Source organism: Miniopterus schreibersii, assembly GCF_964146895.1.
Source record: "Miniopterus schreibersii genome assembly, chromosome: 9".
NCBI classification, from domain to species: Eukaryota; Metazoa; Chordata; class Mammalia; order Chiroptera; family Miniopteridae; genus Miniopterus; species Miniopterus schreibersii.
In genome coordinates, this window is record NC_138118.1 from 81,503,271 (window position 1) to 81,520,716 (window position 17,446).

General features: G+C 51.1%; 1 protein-coding gene across 1 annotated transcript in view; it reads right to left on the minus strand.

Annotated features, from left to right (window-relative positions):
* The window catches only part of DOCK4 (dedicator of cytokinesis 4), a 202,843-nt gene that overhangs the window by 77,848 nt on the left and 107,549 nt on the right, over nt 1–17,446 (minus strand). Inside the window, exons 8-12 of the mRNA XM_081147753.1 lie at nt 17,003–17,154; nt 12,201–12,282; nt 11,044–11,104; nt 9,396–9,528; nt 8,655–8,743 (exon numbers count right to left, since the gene is read on the minus strand). Coding sequence (XP_081003879.1) covers nt 8,655–8,743; nt 9,396–9,528; nt 11,044–11,104; nt 12,201–12,282; nt 17,003–17,154 — 517 coding nt within the window. The remainder of the gene's footprint in view (nt 1–8,654; nt 8,744–9,395; nt 9,529–11,043; nt 11,105–12,200; nt 12,283–17,002; nt 17,155–17,446) is intronic.

The window sequence follows — 17,446 nt, forward strand, 5'->3', positions numbered from 1 at the left end:
CGGGACGGGGACTCGGGCGCTTCCCAGGCCCAAATCAACGTGCCAGTAACGTATTTTTTTTTAAATGCGCCTTATTAATTTTAGAGAGAGAGGAAGGGAGAGGGAGAGAGAGATGGAAACATCAGTGATGAGAGCCATCGATCGGCTGCCTCCTGCACGAGCCCCCCGGGGATGAGCCCACAACCCGGGCATGAGCCCTGACCGGGAATCGAACTGGCGACCGACCTCTGGGCTCCTGGGTCCACGCTCAACCCCTGAGCCACGCCGGGGGGTAAGGGGACCATTATTTTAAACTAAGGGCTACTGTTGGGACAAAAGCAACACAATCTATATGAATAATTTCTAGGTCAGGCTTTTCCAGGTGAACGCCTGAGATTTCCCATTTACAAGGAAGGGGGTTCACACGGAGGGGAAAGGCCTTAAGCAGGGCGAAGGAGACGAAGCCTGGCCCTAGCCCGACGCCCCTCCCCAGCAGCACCTGCGCGAGTCCTCCCGCCCCATTCCCAGCGCAGCGCAGGGGACCACCGGGCTCTCTACAAACGCGGCGAGGAAGGCGACAGAACCGCAACCGCAGTGAGCAGAGGTGCGGGACGTGCTTCCGCTCGCCTAGAGGGGGCTCTTCCTCTCACCCTCCCTCAGCCCCACGACTCAACAAACAGCAGCAGCAGCGGCCGGGCTTTTTGGTTTGTTCCCGAGCTTTTCTATAGAGTAGTTAAATCATCAAGAAAATTAGTTTCCAAAGAAAGCATGAAGCTCAGAGAGATGGAGGCTTCCCTGGGTCCAGATCCGGCCTGGACGAGGCCTGCTGCCCGAGGGGTGGGGACCCAAGGACAGGAGAGGTCACGCCCGCATCACCGCGTCCTTGGGCTTCCCGGGTGTGGAGCTAACAGAGCCAAGACTCACTGAACCATCAGTGATTTTTTTTTTTTTTTTAATCTTCACCTGAAGATATCTTTTCCACTGCTTTTCAGAAGAGTGGAAGGGAGAGAGAGAGAGAGAAACGTCGATGTGAGAGAGACAGCAATTGGTTGCCTCCCACATGCACCCCAACCGGGGCTGGGGACCGAGCCTGAGACCCAGGTATGTGCCTGTGACCCGAATCGAACCCCTGACCCTTCAGTCCAAGGGCCGGCGCTCTAACCAATGAGCAAAACTGGCCAGGGCTTTTTTTTTGTTTTTTTTTTAAATGTCGGCTGAATTCTTTACAGAAGATAAGACATCGAGAGAAAAAAAGCGTTCAGAGACGATGTGAATGCTAAAGAAAATTAAAGATAGGAAAATACGCGCTTTAGGGAAAGACGTCCGTGTGCATGAACAGAGGGGCGCGTCCTCGCTCTAGACAGCAAGAGCCACAGAGGTGAGCGCGCAAAGGGACAGGGGAGCCCCGTGGGAGACGACAGCACCCGGGCGCCAGCAGGGGCAGGAGGGGCGGCAGGGGGAGGCCCAGCGAACACAGACAGGAGTTCGGGGGGGGGGGGGACCATGAGAGCCGGGTGATCCTAAAATTCGACTATCAGTACGTTGGCTTCGCCCTGGAGATTCAGAAAGACAAAGACTCAGACACAAGGTGTCACGGTCGCACTTGCTTGGCCAACTGACGCGAACTTGGAGGAGAGAAGGTGCTGCGATTCTGAGGCGCCCCGGCGCCTCCAGAGCCAAGAACTCGCCGGCGGTCAAGGCCGGAAAGGTCAGCGGGGCCGAGGGCCGCACCGCTCGTGCCGGCTCTCCCCACATCCTCCCCTCAGGGTCCAGCACAGCAAACAAAAAGCACACAGTGCCCTGCACCGATCAGGTATCACAGGGCTGTCCACCCGAAACGGACATAACTGTGTTAGCCAAGGTCGCCCCAATAAATTCAATAAAAATTAAGGGAAAAAGGCAGGAAGGCACGGACACAGGACACCCAGGGGAACGGGTCGGTGGAGAGCAGGAAGGTCCACGCAAGGGGAAAGCATTGCCGACTGAGGGAGTCTCAACGTTCAGGGAAGGTGAGCCGAAGAATTAGGTGAAATTTTTAATTTCACAAATTAGGTCAATCATGTTTCACAATATTACCTTTTTTATGGCCCTTCCCATAACCACCCAAAATAATATTGCCAAGGGAGGGACGTCCCCTTGACTAGAAGAACGTCCCCTTGGACTAAACGTTTTAAAACCAGCCTAGATGTTGAAGACCCATCTGCAATGATCTGATACTCATTTTAAATAAAGACAGTTATCAATTAACCTAGAGTCCGTCACAAACAACACGCTTTTCACGACCAACCTCAGCTATGGAGGCAGCACAGGGGGGACAGGCTTGGAGGTTGATTATGTGGTGGCTCTGGTTTCACCGGAATCGAAGCTAACTCCCTCTGCAAGAGGCATCCTTTGAAATTCATGAAATTCTGCACGTCTACATTAAAAAATTGCAAGCACAGCATGATTTATAAGGAGCTGGTGAAATTAATTTCAGACTAGATCAGCCACTTTGCCACCGATGAGCCAAATTACACGTAGCTCGGAACAGCTACGGAAATGCAAAAATGGAAAATGGGGATAAATATACTGAATACACATTATGATCGGGCCTGGGGTTTAAAAAGCATGTCACACAGCTGCGTGACCCCGTCGCAATGTGAGCGTGGTGTCCACGTCTGTAAGGAAAAGATACCCTGCTTCCCCTAGGGGACAGGCCCTGCCCTACGAGTGGGGTTGGGTGCAAGGAGGGACCCCCCCCCAACCTCTCAGCCACTTTTTCCAGGAATTAGGCTACTCGGAGCTAAGGGAGGCGAGAAAGGCTGGCAGCCTTCACCTGCGGGCGAGATGTGGCATCCGTGACGGGGCTGAGGGCAGAGGAGCTCCGGCTTCTTGGCCGGGTCTCCCTGGAGCAGGATTCCCGTCATGCTGAGGGGGGCCGGCGGGAGGGAGGACGTGGACTGTGGCACCAGGGCCACCAGCTCTCTCTCTGTTCTTATCAAGATTTCGTAATTATTCTTGAATAAATATTTCTTTCATTTGCTGTACGCTCTCGGGAAAATTTTCAGACTTCAACGCCTTCATAAAATATGATGTTGCCAAGCCAGCGAGGCTCAGTGGTTGAGCATCGACCCATGAACCAAGGTCACGGTTCGGTTCCTGGTCAGGGCACAGGCCCGGGCTGCGGGCTCCATCCCCAGCAGGGTGCGTGCAGGAGGCAGCCGATCAAGGACTCTCATCATTGATGTTTCCATCTCTCTCTCTCCCTCTCCCTTCCTCTCTCTGAAATCAATAAAAACATATTTTTTAAAAATATGACCTTTGCCAGTTTTGGTCGTTCCCATTTGGGTGTGTCCCTGTGGGCCTCTGGCTGCCACTCCACAGTGAACACTCTGAAAACAGCATTTCCTGGCGGTGCCTGGGTATGCCATCTACGCCCGGGAAGTGGGCATTAAGGACAAAACATAATTGCTGAGGCTTTAAACCTCAACGGCAAAATTACGAACATCACACGATGTCAGCAAGATCTCCTACAAATGGTATTATTGAATTCTTTCAAAAAACCGTCTTCAGTAACATCTGTTCATTTCTGAAATATTTAGGGCCTCATTATGATCAGAGCGAACATGTTTACTTCCATTCCCTCCTATGTGCTCGATTTACAAAATCTATCCCCGGAGTTCTGCCTCGGGTCCTATTTCATGTTGGACGAGCGTTGCATGTTGTATCAACAGGGTAAGACCACTGACTTTTAAAACAAATATGCGAGAAGCACGCATGGTATTTGGGTCCAACTCAAAGCCACAGCGAGCGCTGGGGGCCGCACCCTGGCTGCGTGAAGCGGTAAAGCCCTGTGGGGTCAGGCGAGCTGTTTCCGCAGGGAGGCCAGAGCCGGGGCCTCTGGAGCAGAGGAAAGAAAGGAAGCCAGCTGTCTGGCTGGAGTGGTGTCGGGTGAGACGGGGCTGTTGGAAAATGGGTCAATGGAGCAAGAGCCAGCAGCACTGGGAAGAGACCCGAGTGCAGACGAGAGCCAGGCGGACGAAGAAGCAGGGTGGGGGCAACGGTGTGTGAATTACACGGCGGAGTGAGCAGAGCGCACAGGAGTCGTGCCCGACACCGAGGGCGGAAAATGTGCGTGTGCACGTGAGATATGTACGTACGTGTGAGATGCACATACGTGTGTATATAATTAAGGATTATACCCATTCAGTAATACGAAATGGCTATATATATATACACACACATATATATATATATATAGTGCATATACCTATATACACACGAAGCTATTTTTAAAACCGTATGTTTATATATATGAAAAGTATGCACACACACAGAAGATAAAACAAATATAGCAAAATGTTCACCTTTGAGAAATCAGAAATTCTCTGCACTACTCTCGCAACATTTCTGCAAGCGGCATTAATTAAAAATAAAAAGCCTTTAAAAGAGCGTGGACGAATAATCAGAAGATTCCCAAGGTGAGCCACAAGAGCACACAGCATATTTGTAGCCAACAGGTGGCGCCCCAAAGTGCCACTTTTAACAATGTTAGAAACCGAAATTCCTAAAAGCAATCAACATTCCAGATGAGAGGACGGACACAACCCTTAAGAATTACACCAACTCAGTGACACCAAATTAAACGACGACAGTGGAATGCGAGGACAGGGTGCTTACCCCTCCAAACAGCCCACGTCTTTTGAAAGCCTCCTTCCACCTCAGCAAATGAAAAACACGGCCTACTCCCCGCGTGCAGGTGAACTGCTCTCCTGCGGGCTGCGGGCAAGGTCACTCCGTCTGCCCTCTGCGGGGTGGTGGGTTAGCGGGACCGCAACACAGACACCGATGCAAAAACGGACCTAAAACGGACCTGGCTTGCAAATACGATTCCTTCTGGTTGAGCTGTGTGTGCCAACTAGAGGAAAGGGAATTTCATAACTGCAGAGACGCTGGGACGGGACTGTGAAGTTTCTCTTGGGACACACTGAACCACGGCCAGTGATTTTCACACAGTTTATATGGAGTCACAGGACGGCTCTGCCTCCATAAATCACGCTGGCTCCGGCGCCCTTCCCACTCCCAGAATCCCCGCTCCTGCCGGCGGAGGCGACACTCACAGCAGCCATTTGCTCAGGGGGCCCAACCACGATCATTCGATAAATACTTTTAGAAATTCAGATTCTTACGATAGTACTTTGGGGTTTTAAAATCCCCACAGAGCAGAGCTTAGGAAATTCGACGTTACCCAACTTAACTAAATCTGACCACGGAGAGATGTTAACTCGGTGATGATTTTTTTTTTTTTTTTGGTCTTTAAAAAGTTAAGTGGGTCGCTTGCAATTTTCCCCCCTTTTCCAAGCACAGCGGAGACGTGGTTAACGTACCTTTGCAACTTGAATCTCAGGGAAAAACCAGTGAACTCGACGAATCCCTTTATGTATCCAACAGACTCAGTTACAGCTCCAAGAGATATGAGGGTGGAAATTAAGTGGTAGAATCTTCTTCCCAAAGCAATTTCAAGTTATTCTGGTTTGGGTACCAACAACAGAAGCCCAGCGGGGGGAAAGCGGAGGGGGGGGGGGAGACACTCGTGGCTGAGGGGACTCAATTCCTCCTGGAAAGGCCTGACTGCTCCGCTTCCTTTTAACCAACAATTCTGCGGTCCGGGGAGAAAACAGCAGAAGGCAGCCCATCTAACGCCTGGGATGGCTGGAACATTAGGCACCCCAATTTCCCGCTTCCACTCTGGGTGCCCCGCTCCCCCCACCATTTTTCAGTAGCTCATTAGAGAGCCTCCCTTTCAATAACAAAGCCCAGCGGCTCCCGAGGACCCACCAACCCGCTGGACCTACAACTGCCGTTCCCCCAGAAGGGGCCGGGCTCAGAGGACACAGGACAATGGCCACCGAGACTGGAGGGTACAGACTGAAGCGGACGGGGTTCGGGGCGCAGTTATTTATGCTTTTAAGTCTCTCCCTGAGATTCTCTCTCCGGAGCAGGACTTCGCAGTGATGGGGCTTAGCGTGGGGTCCGCCTCGGCTTCGGGGAGCGAGAAGGGGTCAGGCGGGGGTCAGAGGGACAGAAGGCGCACAGACGCTGGCTGCTAATGAGGACAGACAGACAGGGGCTGGGTCATGAGGGCAGAGAGCAGACAGGGCCTCGCATCAGAAACCACGTGCAGCCCGGCCGGTGCGGCTCAGCGGTGGGGCACTGACCCAGGATCCAGGAGATGGGGCTCGATTCCCGGTCAGGGCCCAGGCCCGGGCTGCGGGCTCCTGGATCCCCAGTCAGGGGCGTGCAGGAGGCAGCCGGTCAATGACTCTCATCATTGATGTTTCTCTCTCTCTCCCTCTCCCTTCCTCTCTCTGAAATCAATAAAGACATATTAAAAAACAAACAAACAAAAAACACGTGCAGAGCCCTGGCCAGGTGGGCTGCGGTTGGAGCGCCAGCCCACGGACTGAAGGGTCCCAGGTTCGATTCTAGCCAAGGGCACGCTGTACCTCAGTTGCAGGCTCATGCCCAGCCCGGGTCGGGGCACATTCAGGAGGAAACCAATCGATGTCTGTCTCTGTCTCTCTCCTCCCCGCCCCCCTTTATTCTCTCAGAAAAACAATGGAAAAAATGTCCTTGGTAAGGATTAAAAAACAAAACAAACAAATAAATAAAACCCAAGTGCAGAGAGCATAACTTTGGCTGTCTTGGAATCTAAGTGTCACAGGAACAGCCAAATGGGTGGGGGCTGGATTCCGCCAAGGGGAGGGAGACCCTCTATCCAGGACTCCGCAGGACAGTGGTTTCTGTCACTTTCCAAAGACGCCATCAGCAGTTTTTCATTTTAGTACAATGGCTATAAACTGAAAAGGCACCACTCGGGGAATAAAGGGGTTTGAACCTCGCTTTCCGGTGGTCTCACCCAGGACTCTGGCAAGAATAAGCAGCCGGCCGGTCAGGCAGTAAAGCTAACTAAGCAGATGGAGCAGGTCCATGCACCTGGGGACCCTCCCAAGGAGACGGAATGTGCCGCCTTCCCCCGGAGTTCAGCGCGATCATCACTCTTGCGCAGGAAGGGAGGGCGCGGGCATGGACGGCTCCTGAAGCTCACGCCTCGCCTCTCGCCGCACCCGCCTCGGGCCCTCCTGGTCCTTCCGGGACCCTGTCGCCCAAGAAGCGCGCGCCTCTTGTTTATTTCACGGGAGTGTCTGACCTCGTGTGACTCAAAGAAAACCCAAGGTCCCTCCCCCCCTCCTGGGAGAGGGAAGAGCAGCTGACCTCAGCGCCCATCGCAGCCTGAGCATCGCCATGTGTGAGCCTGGGACTCGCGCGTCCCCGGAACTGAACTCCGAGTGCCCGTCTGTGGCCTCGTGGGGCGGGCACAGGTGTGAGAGGAAGGTGGTCTCGATTTAAATTCTGGCTCTTCTCATTGCCGGGCCAGTGGACTTTAACACAAATGCCTATACTCAGCCTTTGAAACAATGTGTCTCGTTCCAGTAACAGCTGGCTTAAGTTGAAGTCTCTTTATGCCAAAGAAAGCACACAACTGCATAGTTTTGTGGGGGTTTTTTGGTTGTTGTTTTCTTTTGCTTCACCATGGGTGTGAAAGGGATTAGGGAGCAAACAATATTCCCCAAGCTTTTGTCTACTGAGCAAGCTGGAAGACATCGCTGCACCTGCTCCGGCGCCTGGACATGCTCTACAATGTAACACATTCTACAATGTTACTAGTGTAAGACCAGGGGCCACAGGGGACGTAGCTCACAGCTGCCAGGCCTCACTTCAGGTCCTGCCTGGACATGCTCTACAATGTAACACATTCTACAGTGTTACTAGTGTAAGGCCAGGGGCCACAGGGGACGTAGCTCACAGCTGCCAGGCCTCACTTCAGGTCCCGCCTGGACAAGTTGCACCCACTTTACCTACACGGCCCTGCAGCCAGCATCACTCTCTGGGACCGAGTGCACTGTGGGGCCTGCAGGCTTGTTGTTGGTACAGTGACATCACTTCCAGCCACAGGCAAGGAAGCGTGTTTTTCCTGGACCCTCCTGGCACGTCTCCTCCGTTCATCAAACCTCTTCCTCACAATAATCAGGAGCCCGAGTGCATTTGTCACCTAGTTTTTAGCATCAGTAACAACTTAGAGGTCTCGAGGCTGGGTTGCTACCGAACAAATGTAGGTTCTGTGCCTCGTTTCAAACCAGCACAGCACATGCTTTTTGGAGAGAGTTATGGTACAAGCCCACTCGTCATGATGTAGGGAAGAGTCCGTACGTACATATGAGAATGTTGACCCCGCAATTTAGTTAGTTAGTTAATCTAAAGTTAGTTTACTGGAGGATACTTTTTCCATTGATTTTTTTAGAGAGAGTGGAAGAGAGGGAGGGAAGGAGGGAAAGAGAGAGAAACACTGATGTGAGACAGACACATCAACTGGTTGCCTCCAGCATGCACCCCAACTGGGGCTGGGGATCGAATCTGCAACCCCGGCACTTGCCCCTGACTAGGAACTGAACCCACGACCCTTCAGTGCAAGGGCTGGTGCTCTAATCACTGTGCGACACCAGCCAGGGCTGACTGTAATTTTAAAGCTAGGAGGTAAATAGAGAGGAAAACAAAGGGCAGGCCGTTTCCTCCTGCTGCAGACGAATAAATGAGAGGACCTGAAGTGAAGTCTCAGAGCCCGCCCCGCCACTCACCCGCATTGGAGCCGGTCAGATTGTAACGGGCGTTGAGCTTCTTGATGATGTTCTCATGTATTTGGTACCATTCGCTCTCTGTGTTACACCTGGGAAAACATGAACTCTGTGAGGCGTGGACGGTCCACGAGATCCAGCCACGTCCTTCACCGCGAGCCAGCGCTTTCGGGCATCACCACCCCAATGGACTTCCTCCAGCCTCCTTGGAGCTCCCAGTCACCTCCTGCAAGTGACTGTCTGGCAGCCGTCACCCCAAGAGGAGAGGGAACAGCCACCCGAGGTGGTGCTTGTGCCCATCCTCATTAGCTGGGTGATCGAGAGATCGAGAGCATTTCCAGTCCTGAACCACCGGCTACAAATCTCTGATCACTAATTAGAAACACGTGGCACAGGCCCGGGGCCCTGGGCGCAGGATGAGTGGACCCACAAACCCTGCAGCAGTGAGGAGAAAGCAATGGGAGGTGCGTCCTCGGGCGCTGGGGCTCTCGCGTTACCCCCACACGGGAGGCAGCTGTGAGCGCACGTTGGGTGTATTAGCTCAACAGCGAGAACAGGAGGCCAAAGCACCCTCACTCCTGGGGGTGGTCAGTGGCGAGGTCTTCAAATCAGGGGTGCGGATCCCCCCCTTTCCCGGGGGTCTGCTCCGAGCACCCCACTGTGTCAACTCTCCGTGAAGCGGCGTTGACCAAGCCGTGTCCACCCGCCCGCGCCCCACCCGGCCCCGCGCGCGCATCTTCTTACATGTACACTTTCAGGACGAGGTCATCCTTGGTCTCCCCGGTCAGCAGGTCGGCGATGCTAAGGACCGCGCAGCCGAAGGGTCTCCGGTACTGGACGCTGCAGGCATTCTTTTTCTCTCCGGCCCCCATGCGACCTGTCCAAGCAGAAAACAAACGTGGCCCAGGAAGCCACTGGATTCGAGCCTCGACACCAGACACACACACAGCTACCAGACAGTCCACAGGGAATGTCATTGGCGACGGGAAGGACATGGCTTTGGGACAACAGAGGGACTCCGCTTCAGTCCTGGACCCTCCTCAGCACAACCTAACCCTGTGACCTCGGGCACGCAGCCCACGCTCTGGGCGTCCCCTGCCATCGAGGACACATCAAGCCTGGGGCTGACCCATGTCTGGGGAGCCTCCTCCCCACGGGCTGTGAAGGTGCCCAGGAGGCCCAGGCCCAGGAAGGCAGTAGAGGTGCCTCTTCCATTTTCCTATTTAAAAATTACTAGTTCACATGTTTCCCCTGTGAAGGGAAGCAGTGAGCCTCCCTGTCGGAGCAGCAAGCAAGACAGGTGACAAAAAACGCTGACATCTCGGGGACGCTGCTCCCTCGGACAGTTTCCACCTGCTGAAATGGTTACAGATCTTTAAGTGCGGTATAAAGGTCCTGTTTTCATTTATCACCGTGTTTAATCACCAATGGATTCTTTTGGAGACAGAAAGTCCTCTGGAGCTGAAATACAGCAAGTTAATACGAGGAAAAGTAATTATTTAAAGATCCGCCCATCTGTTTCCAGACGCTTGGCGGCGATCGGCAAGTTGTTTCCATCTGAGCGAATTCTCCTGAGTGTGTGGAGACGGCTCGGGCTCTTCCCCGCCCGCCCAGTGGAAAACCAGGGACGGTGGTACCGACCGCGGCTTGGATTCACCGGCAATAAAGGGAATGCTCCGGAAGATCATTTTCGTGGAAATGCTTACAAGTCGCAGCCCCCAAACCTCCCATCGTATCAGAATCAAAACTAAAACACGGTCAAAATAAGGCAGGGTGCTCTGTAGTTGTACAAAGTGTAAGCATGTGAAATATCCTGTATTTTGTGAATCTAATACTTTATAAGGTCATAGTGGAATCCATCCATCCACAAGTCGTATTTTTACTTGCAGAATTGACTTAAACAAATTTAAAACATTAGTCAAACAGAAAGAAAGTCTAGTTTATCTCCGTTTTAAATAGGATTACATATCATATCAGGATGAACTATCCACTCCAATCTCTGTCAGTATCAGGATTTCAAACAACCCTCTACAGAAGTCTGTGCCCTGGAAAGTGCCAGCGGGTGTCGTTTTCATGAACCTGTAGGAAATCCAGCCCCCAAAAGTTTAATTTATGCTGTGAACAGAGATGAGAATTTGAAAAGATGATTACAAAATCGTTGAATCACATACGGGCGGGGAGCCCGATAAAACAAAAAGAAACAACAAGCTACGTGAGGACTTAACCGGGGAGAGAGGAGCCCCGTGCGGAGTTTGGGAGGGGCCCGGGAGGGTTCCCAAAGCCTGTGAGTCTCGGCCTCGGCCCGGCTCTGACGGGGCGTGACTCACACAGCAGGCAAAGTGTGACCGAGCCCTCGGCCGCCTCCCCGGTGCCCCGGCACCGAGTGACCTACCGATGCGGATGATATGCACCGTGATGTACATGTCCCTGCGGAGCTCGCTGCTGCCCAGGTCCTGCCGGAAGACAAAGCCGGGTTACTGGGGAGTCAGCCTGCACGCGGGGCGCCCGAGGGGCACAGCGCCTGGCTCTGCGGGCAGTCGGGAGGCGCGGCCGTGCGATCCGGCAATTCCGCTGCCCGGCACTTATCCGAGAAAACAGAAGCGCTGATTTAAAAAGACACGCGTGCCCCCGTGTGCACCACAGAATTACCAGCGAGAGCCAAGGAACGGAAGCGGCCTGGACGTCTACGGACAGAGCGCACACGGGAGGTGTGGGCCGTGCACGCGACGGGACATGAGTCGGCAAGAGGAAAGGGGGCGATCCTGCCCGTTCGACAACATGGGCGGGCTGAGTGGGTTATGCCGAGCAAAATAAGTCAGAGAAAAACAAGTACTGTACGGTCTCACTTATACGTGGGGCCTAAAAACAGAGAACAAAATGAGGCAGAAACAAAACTATGGAGACAGAGGACAAGCTGATGGCTGCCGGGGGGGGGGGAATTCAAAAGAAACAAATAATAACCAGCTCCCAAGACTGCTCTTGCCCACAAACAGAGAAAGTTTAACCATCTTTCAGAGGGCATAAAAATATATATATATATATGAGAGTTTTGCATCACAGCATCGTGACTGGTGTCTTTTTAAAGATTTACTAAACTTTTAAAAATGTTAGAGTGCCTTTCTAAATAAAATTTAGGTGTTTATTGCAAAAAAAAAAAAAAATCAACATGGGCATTTCAATGGAATTTCTGTAGCAGAAGCGTGTGGTTCAAGTCCTGTCCTAAAAATACTATAATGGACTTAACTGTAGATACACTGACTCCGATGGTAGTTAACGGGAAAGCCGGTGCTTGCGTCAGCCTCTCGCTCATCTCCCCTCAGACGCGTGTTACTGTTGCGCCCCCGCTGAGCCCGCCACCACTGTGCTCTGGCAACAGTGTAACCAGCCCCGATACACTCGAGGGAACAGGGGTGACTGTGAGGGCGTCGGGACCCTGGGCACTCCTGCCGTTTGCGTGTCATTTGCAAAGTTTAAGCAGTTTCCCTATGGTCGCTCGCAATAACGCATTTCTCCTGAAGACCGCCTCCCGCAGGGGCCAGGACCACTCACCACGAAGAGAGAGCAGTGGCGTTCCGGCTTGTCGGGGGCTTTGGGGAGCCCGTTCCTGTTGAGCCTCAAGAAGAATCTCTCACTGCAGGAGGAAAAGAAGTTCATGTCTTAAAAACTGTTCAGTCATTCGGGGCTCGGCAATTTTCCAGGTGCTGCTCATCCCAAGTTAGGCTCCAAACGCATCAGGCCATTCAACTGACACCAAAAGTTTTTCTAGGAGATGGAAGCACACCTGAGACCATCAACATTTCCTTCCCTTCTGACAAAACTAGGGGAGCAGCAACTGCAGAAGCAGAAAATGTAAATATACATGCAAACAAAATTAACATTTAACATTATAGAATTGTACGCTTGTAACCTATATAATTTTATTAACCAATGTCATCCCAGTAAATGTAATATAAAATTTTTAATTAATTTTAAAATATATATATAGATCTTCATCGCCCGGTGATATATAAAATACATATATCTGGGCAAAGATATATATACATACACACACATACACACACACACACACGTCTTTATTGATTTCAGAGAGGAAGGGAGAGGGAGAGAGAAACATCAATGATGAGAGTCATTGATCGGCTGCCTCCTGCACGCCCCAGACTGGGGATCGAGCCCACAGCCCAGGCCTGTGCCCCAACCAGGAATCGAGCTGAGATCTCCTGGATCCTAGGTCAATGCTCAACTCTGAGCCATGCCAGCCTGGCTAATTAACTTTTAAAAGAATAAAATAGGCTTCCATATCAGAGATATCATTGTTATTATTTTAATAACAGAAACACCCTAAAAGAGAAAGCACGACCTAACATGTTTCGTGATTTTTTTTTCATGCCTGTGCCATATTATTTCATCAACATCACACGAGGACGCCATCTGAGTGCTATCCATCCATGGGAAGGCTTAATATTTTATGCTCTCATAAATCTATAATCCAAAACACAAAAAGAGGGCCCAAGAAAGGCAATTTGACAAGCCTGGTCCCCAGAGTCCAGGGTAACTCCCCCAGGAAAAATGAAAGGACTGGGACTTTTGACTTAGAAGGTTTCAGGACCGTCCCTGGTTCAAAACCGTTCCTTTGTGGTTTCCTCAATGAAACATACCTAGAAAACTGACTTGGGAAATAAATTATTTTACTAAATAAATGCGGAACTCCAAAACCATTTAAGAACTTGGTTTCAGCTAGTCAGAGCTCCTGAGCGTAAGACTGGTATTTGATTTTGCTTCTTGGACATCAGTCACCTACTAATACATAATGTTTATTGATTATATTTTAGCCCCAAACACACGTGACCCTTTCCCCTCTTCTGGATCACGGTCAGCATACTGTATGTTTTCTGAGATGTTCCTCTTCATCCTACTGACCCATGGGAACCAAATTTTACACTATCCTCTGACAGTGGGTCTAAAGTAACAAACAGCAATGAGATGAGCACACAAAAGTCACCAGGGCGCCCTAGATACCAGCAGCTGAACGTTAATGCTGATACAAAATACTCTCCCATATCTGCAAATTGCATCAACACTCTGGTAAAACAATGTTTCCTAAAGTATCCACTTCAGAAAGAGATCCCGTGGCTCTGTCACTATTTTCATTCCACTGGTCTAGACAGAATCCTGATTACGCAAGGACGATACTATATCACAGCCTGTTCCAGAAGGAACGTCAATATGCACAAAGTGATGACAGTCCCCTAGCTGAAGCTGCCTCCCGGGGGAGATAAAAAGACCCGAGGAAAGAAGGCATGCGTAATATTGGTAAAACCAGACTTCTTTTAAAAGGAAAAAGAAAGCTTTTGTGGCCAATATTTTAAAAATCCTTTTTATTTATTTGGTGACACGCTGTTATGCAAACTCAATCCATTTCTCTTCCTACGGGGCGATGTAGCAGCCACTTAATCAGCAAGTGGCGAAGAGGAAAGAAAACCTACTCAATGCCTTTCGGAGCCTTTGGATCGCAGATGCCCGCCCGGCCTCTCACGCCCGTTCGGAGGACACCAGAAGGCATGGCTTCGAGGCTGGGGACACTGAGTAAGTCCAGGGCATTTCATTCTGGTGCAGCTTCTAAAATTCTCTCAAACTTCTGCGGCCACCCACGAAGGTACGCCTGACTGTCTAGTGTAAGTCAAAGGGTGGCCTCAGGGAACGAAACTAGCTTTTGTGAATTTAAAGTGTCCTGTTATAAGATGTGCCCGCCTACATTACATCTCTGGCACTTTTTTCCTAATCTTCACAGGTTTGTGTGTGTTTCTGTTACACCGTGAGCCATGGGTGTCCCAGTCCAGGACTATTAACCTTCCCATCTCCAGCCACCAGCCCATGATCTGATCCCTCCTTAGAGTCTGATAAGACTGAACAAATGCAATCTTTTAGGACAAAATAGAACAAAATGCAAATAATCCAGAAGCTTTAACTCCCTCCTGACCTTACCTTTCTTCCCCAGAAGGTCCTTTACTTTATGGGAGGGAGATGCGTGAAATTCTCCAAAGAGACATTTCAATCAATGGTGTCTCGCCACCAGACGTGAGATTCGCCTAATTAACTTCATGGCACCTCCAGATTCTAGATCGTGCCAAGGAACCTGCCCCCTGCACATTTTATATCTTTATTATAGTAAACACATAGCAAGAGAGAAATCTACGATGACGTCATGTTTTCCGATGAGAATGTTTCCTTCAAAGTCAAGGACTAAATAAGCAACAAGAACACTTCTCGAAACTCTGAGAAACAAGGGCTGATATCATCACCCGCAGAGAAAAGCCACCCGACCTCCCCACATGTGCCAGGTTCTCCCTGAGGCTTCCCCGCTGGAGAAATTTAGTGGCCACCGAGTCCCGTATGCGAACCGCTATAAATCACTGTGTTATAAATCAGCAACGGCAAATTACTTCTTTAGAAATAAAGAACAACAAATCACAATTATTTGTTATTTATAGTCTGCCTCCTTTGAACAAGGATTGGCGGAAACCAAGATAATGAAGTAAGAGCATAAATAAGCATCCCCAGCACTGTCCCTGGGGGGAGACAGTCCAGGTAAACATACGCCCTGTGCTAGGTGCCGGGGAATACTCTTTCCATGGGCTTTCTCATTAAATTCTCACAAGCACCCTATGACACGGGGACCACGCCATCCCCACTTGACACACGAGACCACTGGGCTTGGAGATTTTAGGCAAGTTGGCCAGTTGCACCGTCCGTCAGGGTGCAGCCGGGCTGTGAATATGCAGAGTCTGACCTCAGCTCTTAACCCCCCTGCTGTGCTGTCTTGGGAAGAACATCAAACCTCGGGCCCTGCCCGGGGAGCCCAGTTGGCGGGGGTGGGAGAGTGGGCAGGAAGAGATTAACCGAAGAACTTATATACATATATGCATAACCCATGGACACAGACAAGAGCATGGAGAAGACCTGGGGCCGGGGGTGAGGCCGGGTAAAAGGGGTCAATGGGGGAGAAAGGGGACATGTGTGATACTTTCAACAATCAAAATAAATTTTTTTTAAAAAAAAAAACAAGATTCTTTATATTTAGCGCAACTTTAAAAAATAAAAACGAAATCATCATTAAATAGTATTTATTAACCAGATGACACATGCAGTTGGACTTCTACAAGGTCAAATCCTTTTTGTAAACCAGGCAGCTACAAAGTGTCTAAACTGATCTGGAAATGTTAATGTGTATGCGAATAGGTTCGACACTGTGTGTCCAGGAGGTTGGGAGGAGCTTAGGCACTGGAAGGGTTAGGAAGCACTGCTTTTCATATGTTTGTGAAATGAAAAGAGCACGCTGGTTACATTACAAAGAGACGGTGTAGAAATCCAGCCTTTCAGAAGACCTCTCGCCTTAGAGCTCGGTGGGATTTCATGCACAGAGTGTAAGTCCTGGGCGGGCAGGTATGTTCCTTTCCCTGTTTTATTCACAGGTGTGCTCCCGACGCACAGCTCGGGCCTGTCCCGGAGCAGGGGCACTGACTTTTGCCAAATGAATGAACATCAACGATTCAGCAGCAAGGGTGTGAAATCGATGCTGTTCGACGGAAGTGAAAAGACAACACAGACGATTTAACTTGTAGGAAAAAAATCTCTAAATGGAAAGACGGGAGAGCGTGCCGTATGCACCCGCCAGTTTTTACGGATGCTCCGTTCAGCATGACGGCTTCTGCCGAAGACGCTCCCCGGGGACAGGTCTGAGCGCAGAGGGCAGACTAGGCCCAGGCGACAGGAGGCAGCTCCACAGGCGCGTCCCACGCCCCCACGCCCGGCCGCTCCCTCTTATTACTAAGCACATCCCGCTGGAGTGGAAGGAGGAGAGGAGAGGTTAAGACAATCCCGTCAGGGAGAAGGTTGGAGGAGCAGGTGTGAGTGGCCAAGGGAAAGGGGGCGAGGGGAGGTCAGGGGGAGGCAGGCGCCCTTGGCAGCCCAACTGCATTGCAGAGCAGGGAAAGAGCCAGCTCCTCGCCTGAACTTGGGGACCATAAAGACGCTACTTAGAGGATCCTGCACCCCAAATAACCCATGTATATCTCCTACTTTCACCAAGTAAACAGAAATAGAACCAGGGCCACTCTGTCGATCAAAACCTAAAAGAACGTTTTAGAAATTCTGAAACTTTCACATACATCAATCACCCCATCTGACTTCAGGGAAACCTCCCAAGGGCAGGGAGCTTAGCGATCGCGGGGTTCTACAGGGAAGCAAAAGGAGGCCGAAGGAAGAAGAGTGCACACGGTCGCCGAGTCTGGCGCGTGCCCGTTACACACGCCCACGACGGCCACACCGGAGCTCCGAGTCCTGCCCGCCGTTACCTGATGGGCCGATTCTCCTTGCTGTCGAAGAGCGAGAAGATGACCTCGAGCTCCTCCCCCAGGTTGGAACACATGAGGCTCTTCATCTGCACAAAGAGGTGGTGGCTGCTGGCCTGCACTGGGGCGTCTTTCTTCCGATGTCGGTGCTCCATCTGAAGGACACCCCCCAAGGAAAACGTGATCAGCCCCAACCTAGGGTGGGGACCGCCCGACACACTCATACAGGGAGGAAAACAGCCTAAGTGGAAAATGCATGGACCCTGCCTAACCTACCAGAGGTCCGAGCTGAGCCCGGCCACCTCCAGCGTGCTCAGAACACACACACTGGCCTACGGCCGGGCAGCCGAGGCATTATTTTGAGTTTCGTCTCAAGAGTAATCACAATCCTCTACTTCTCACCAGAAGCAGAAAACGGAAGGGCTTGAAGGGGTGCAAAACACAAAA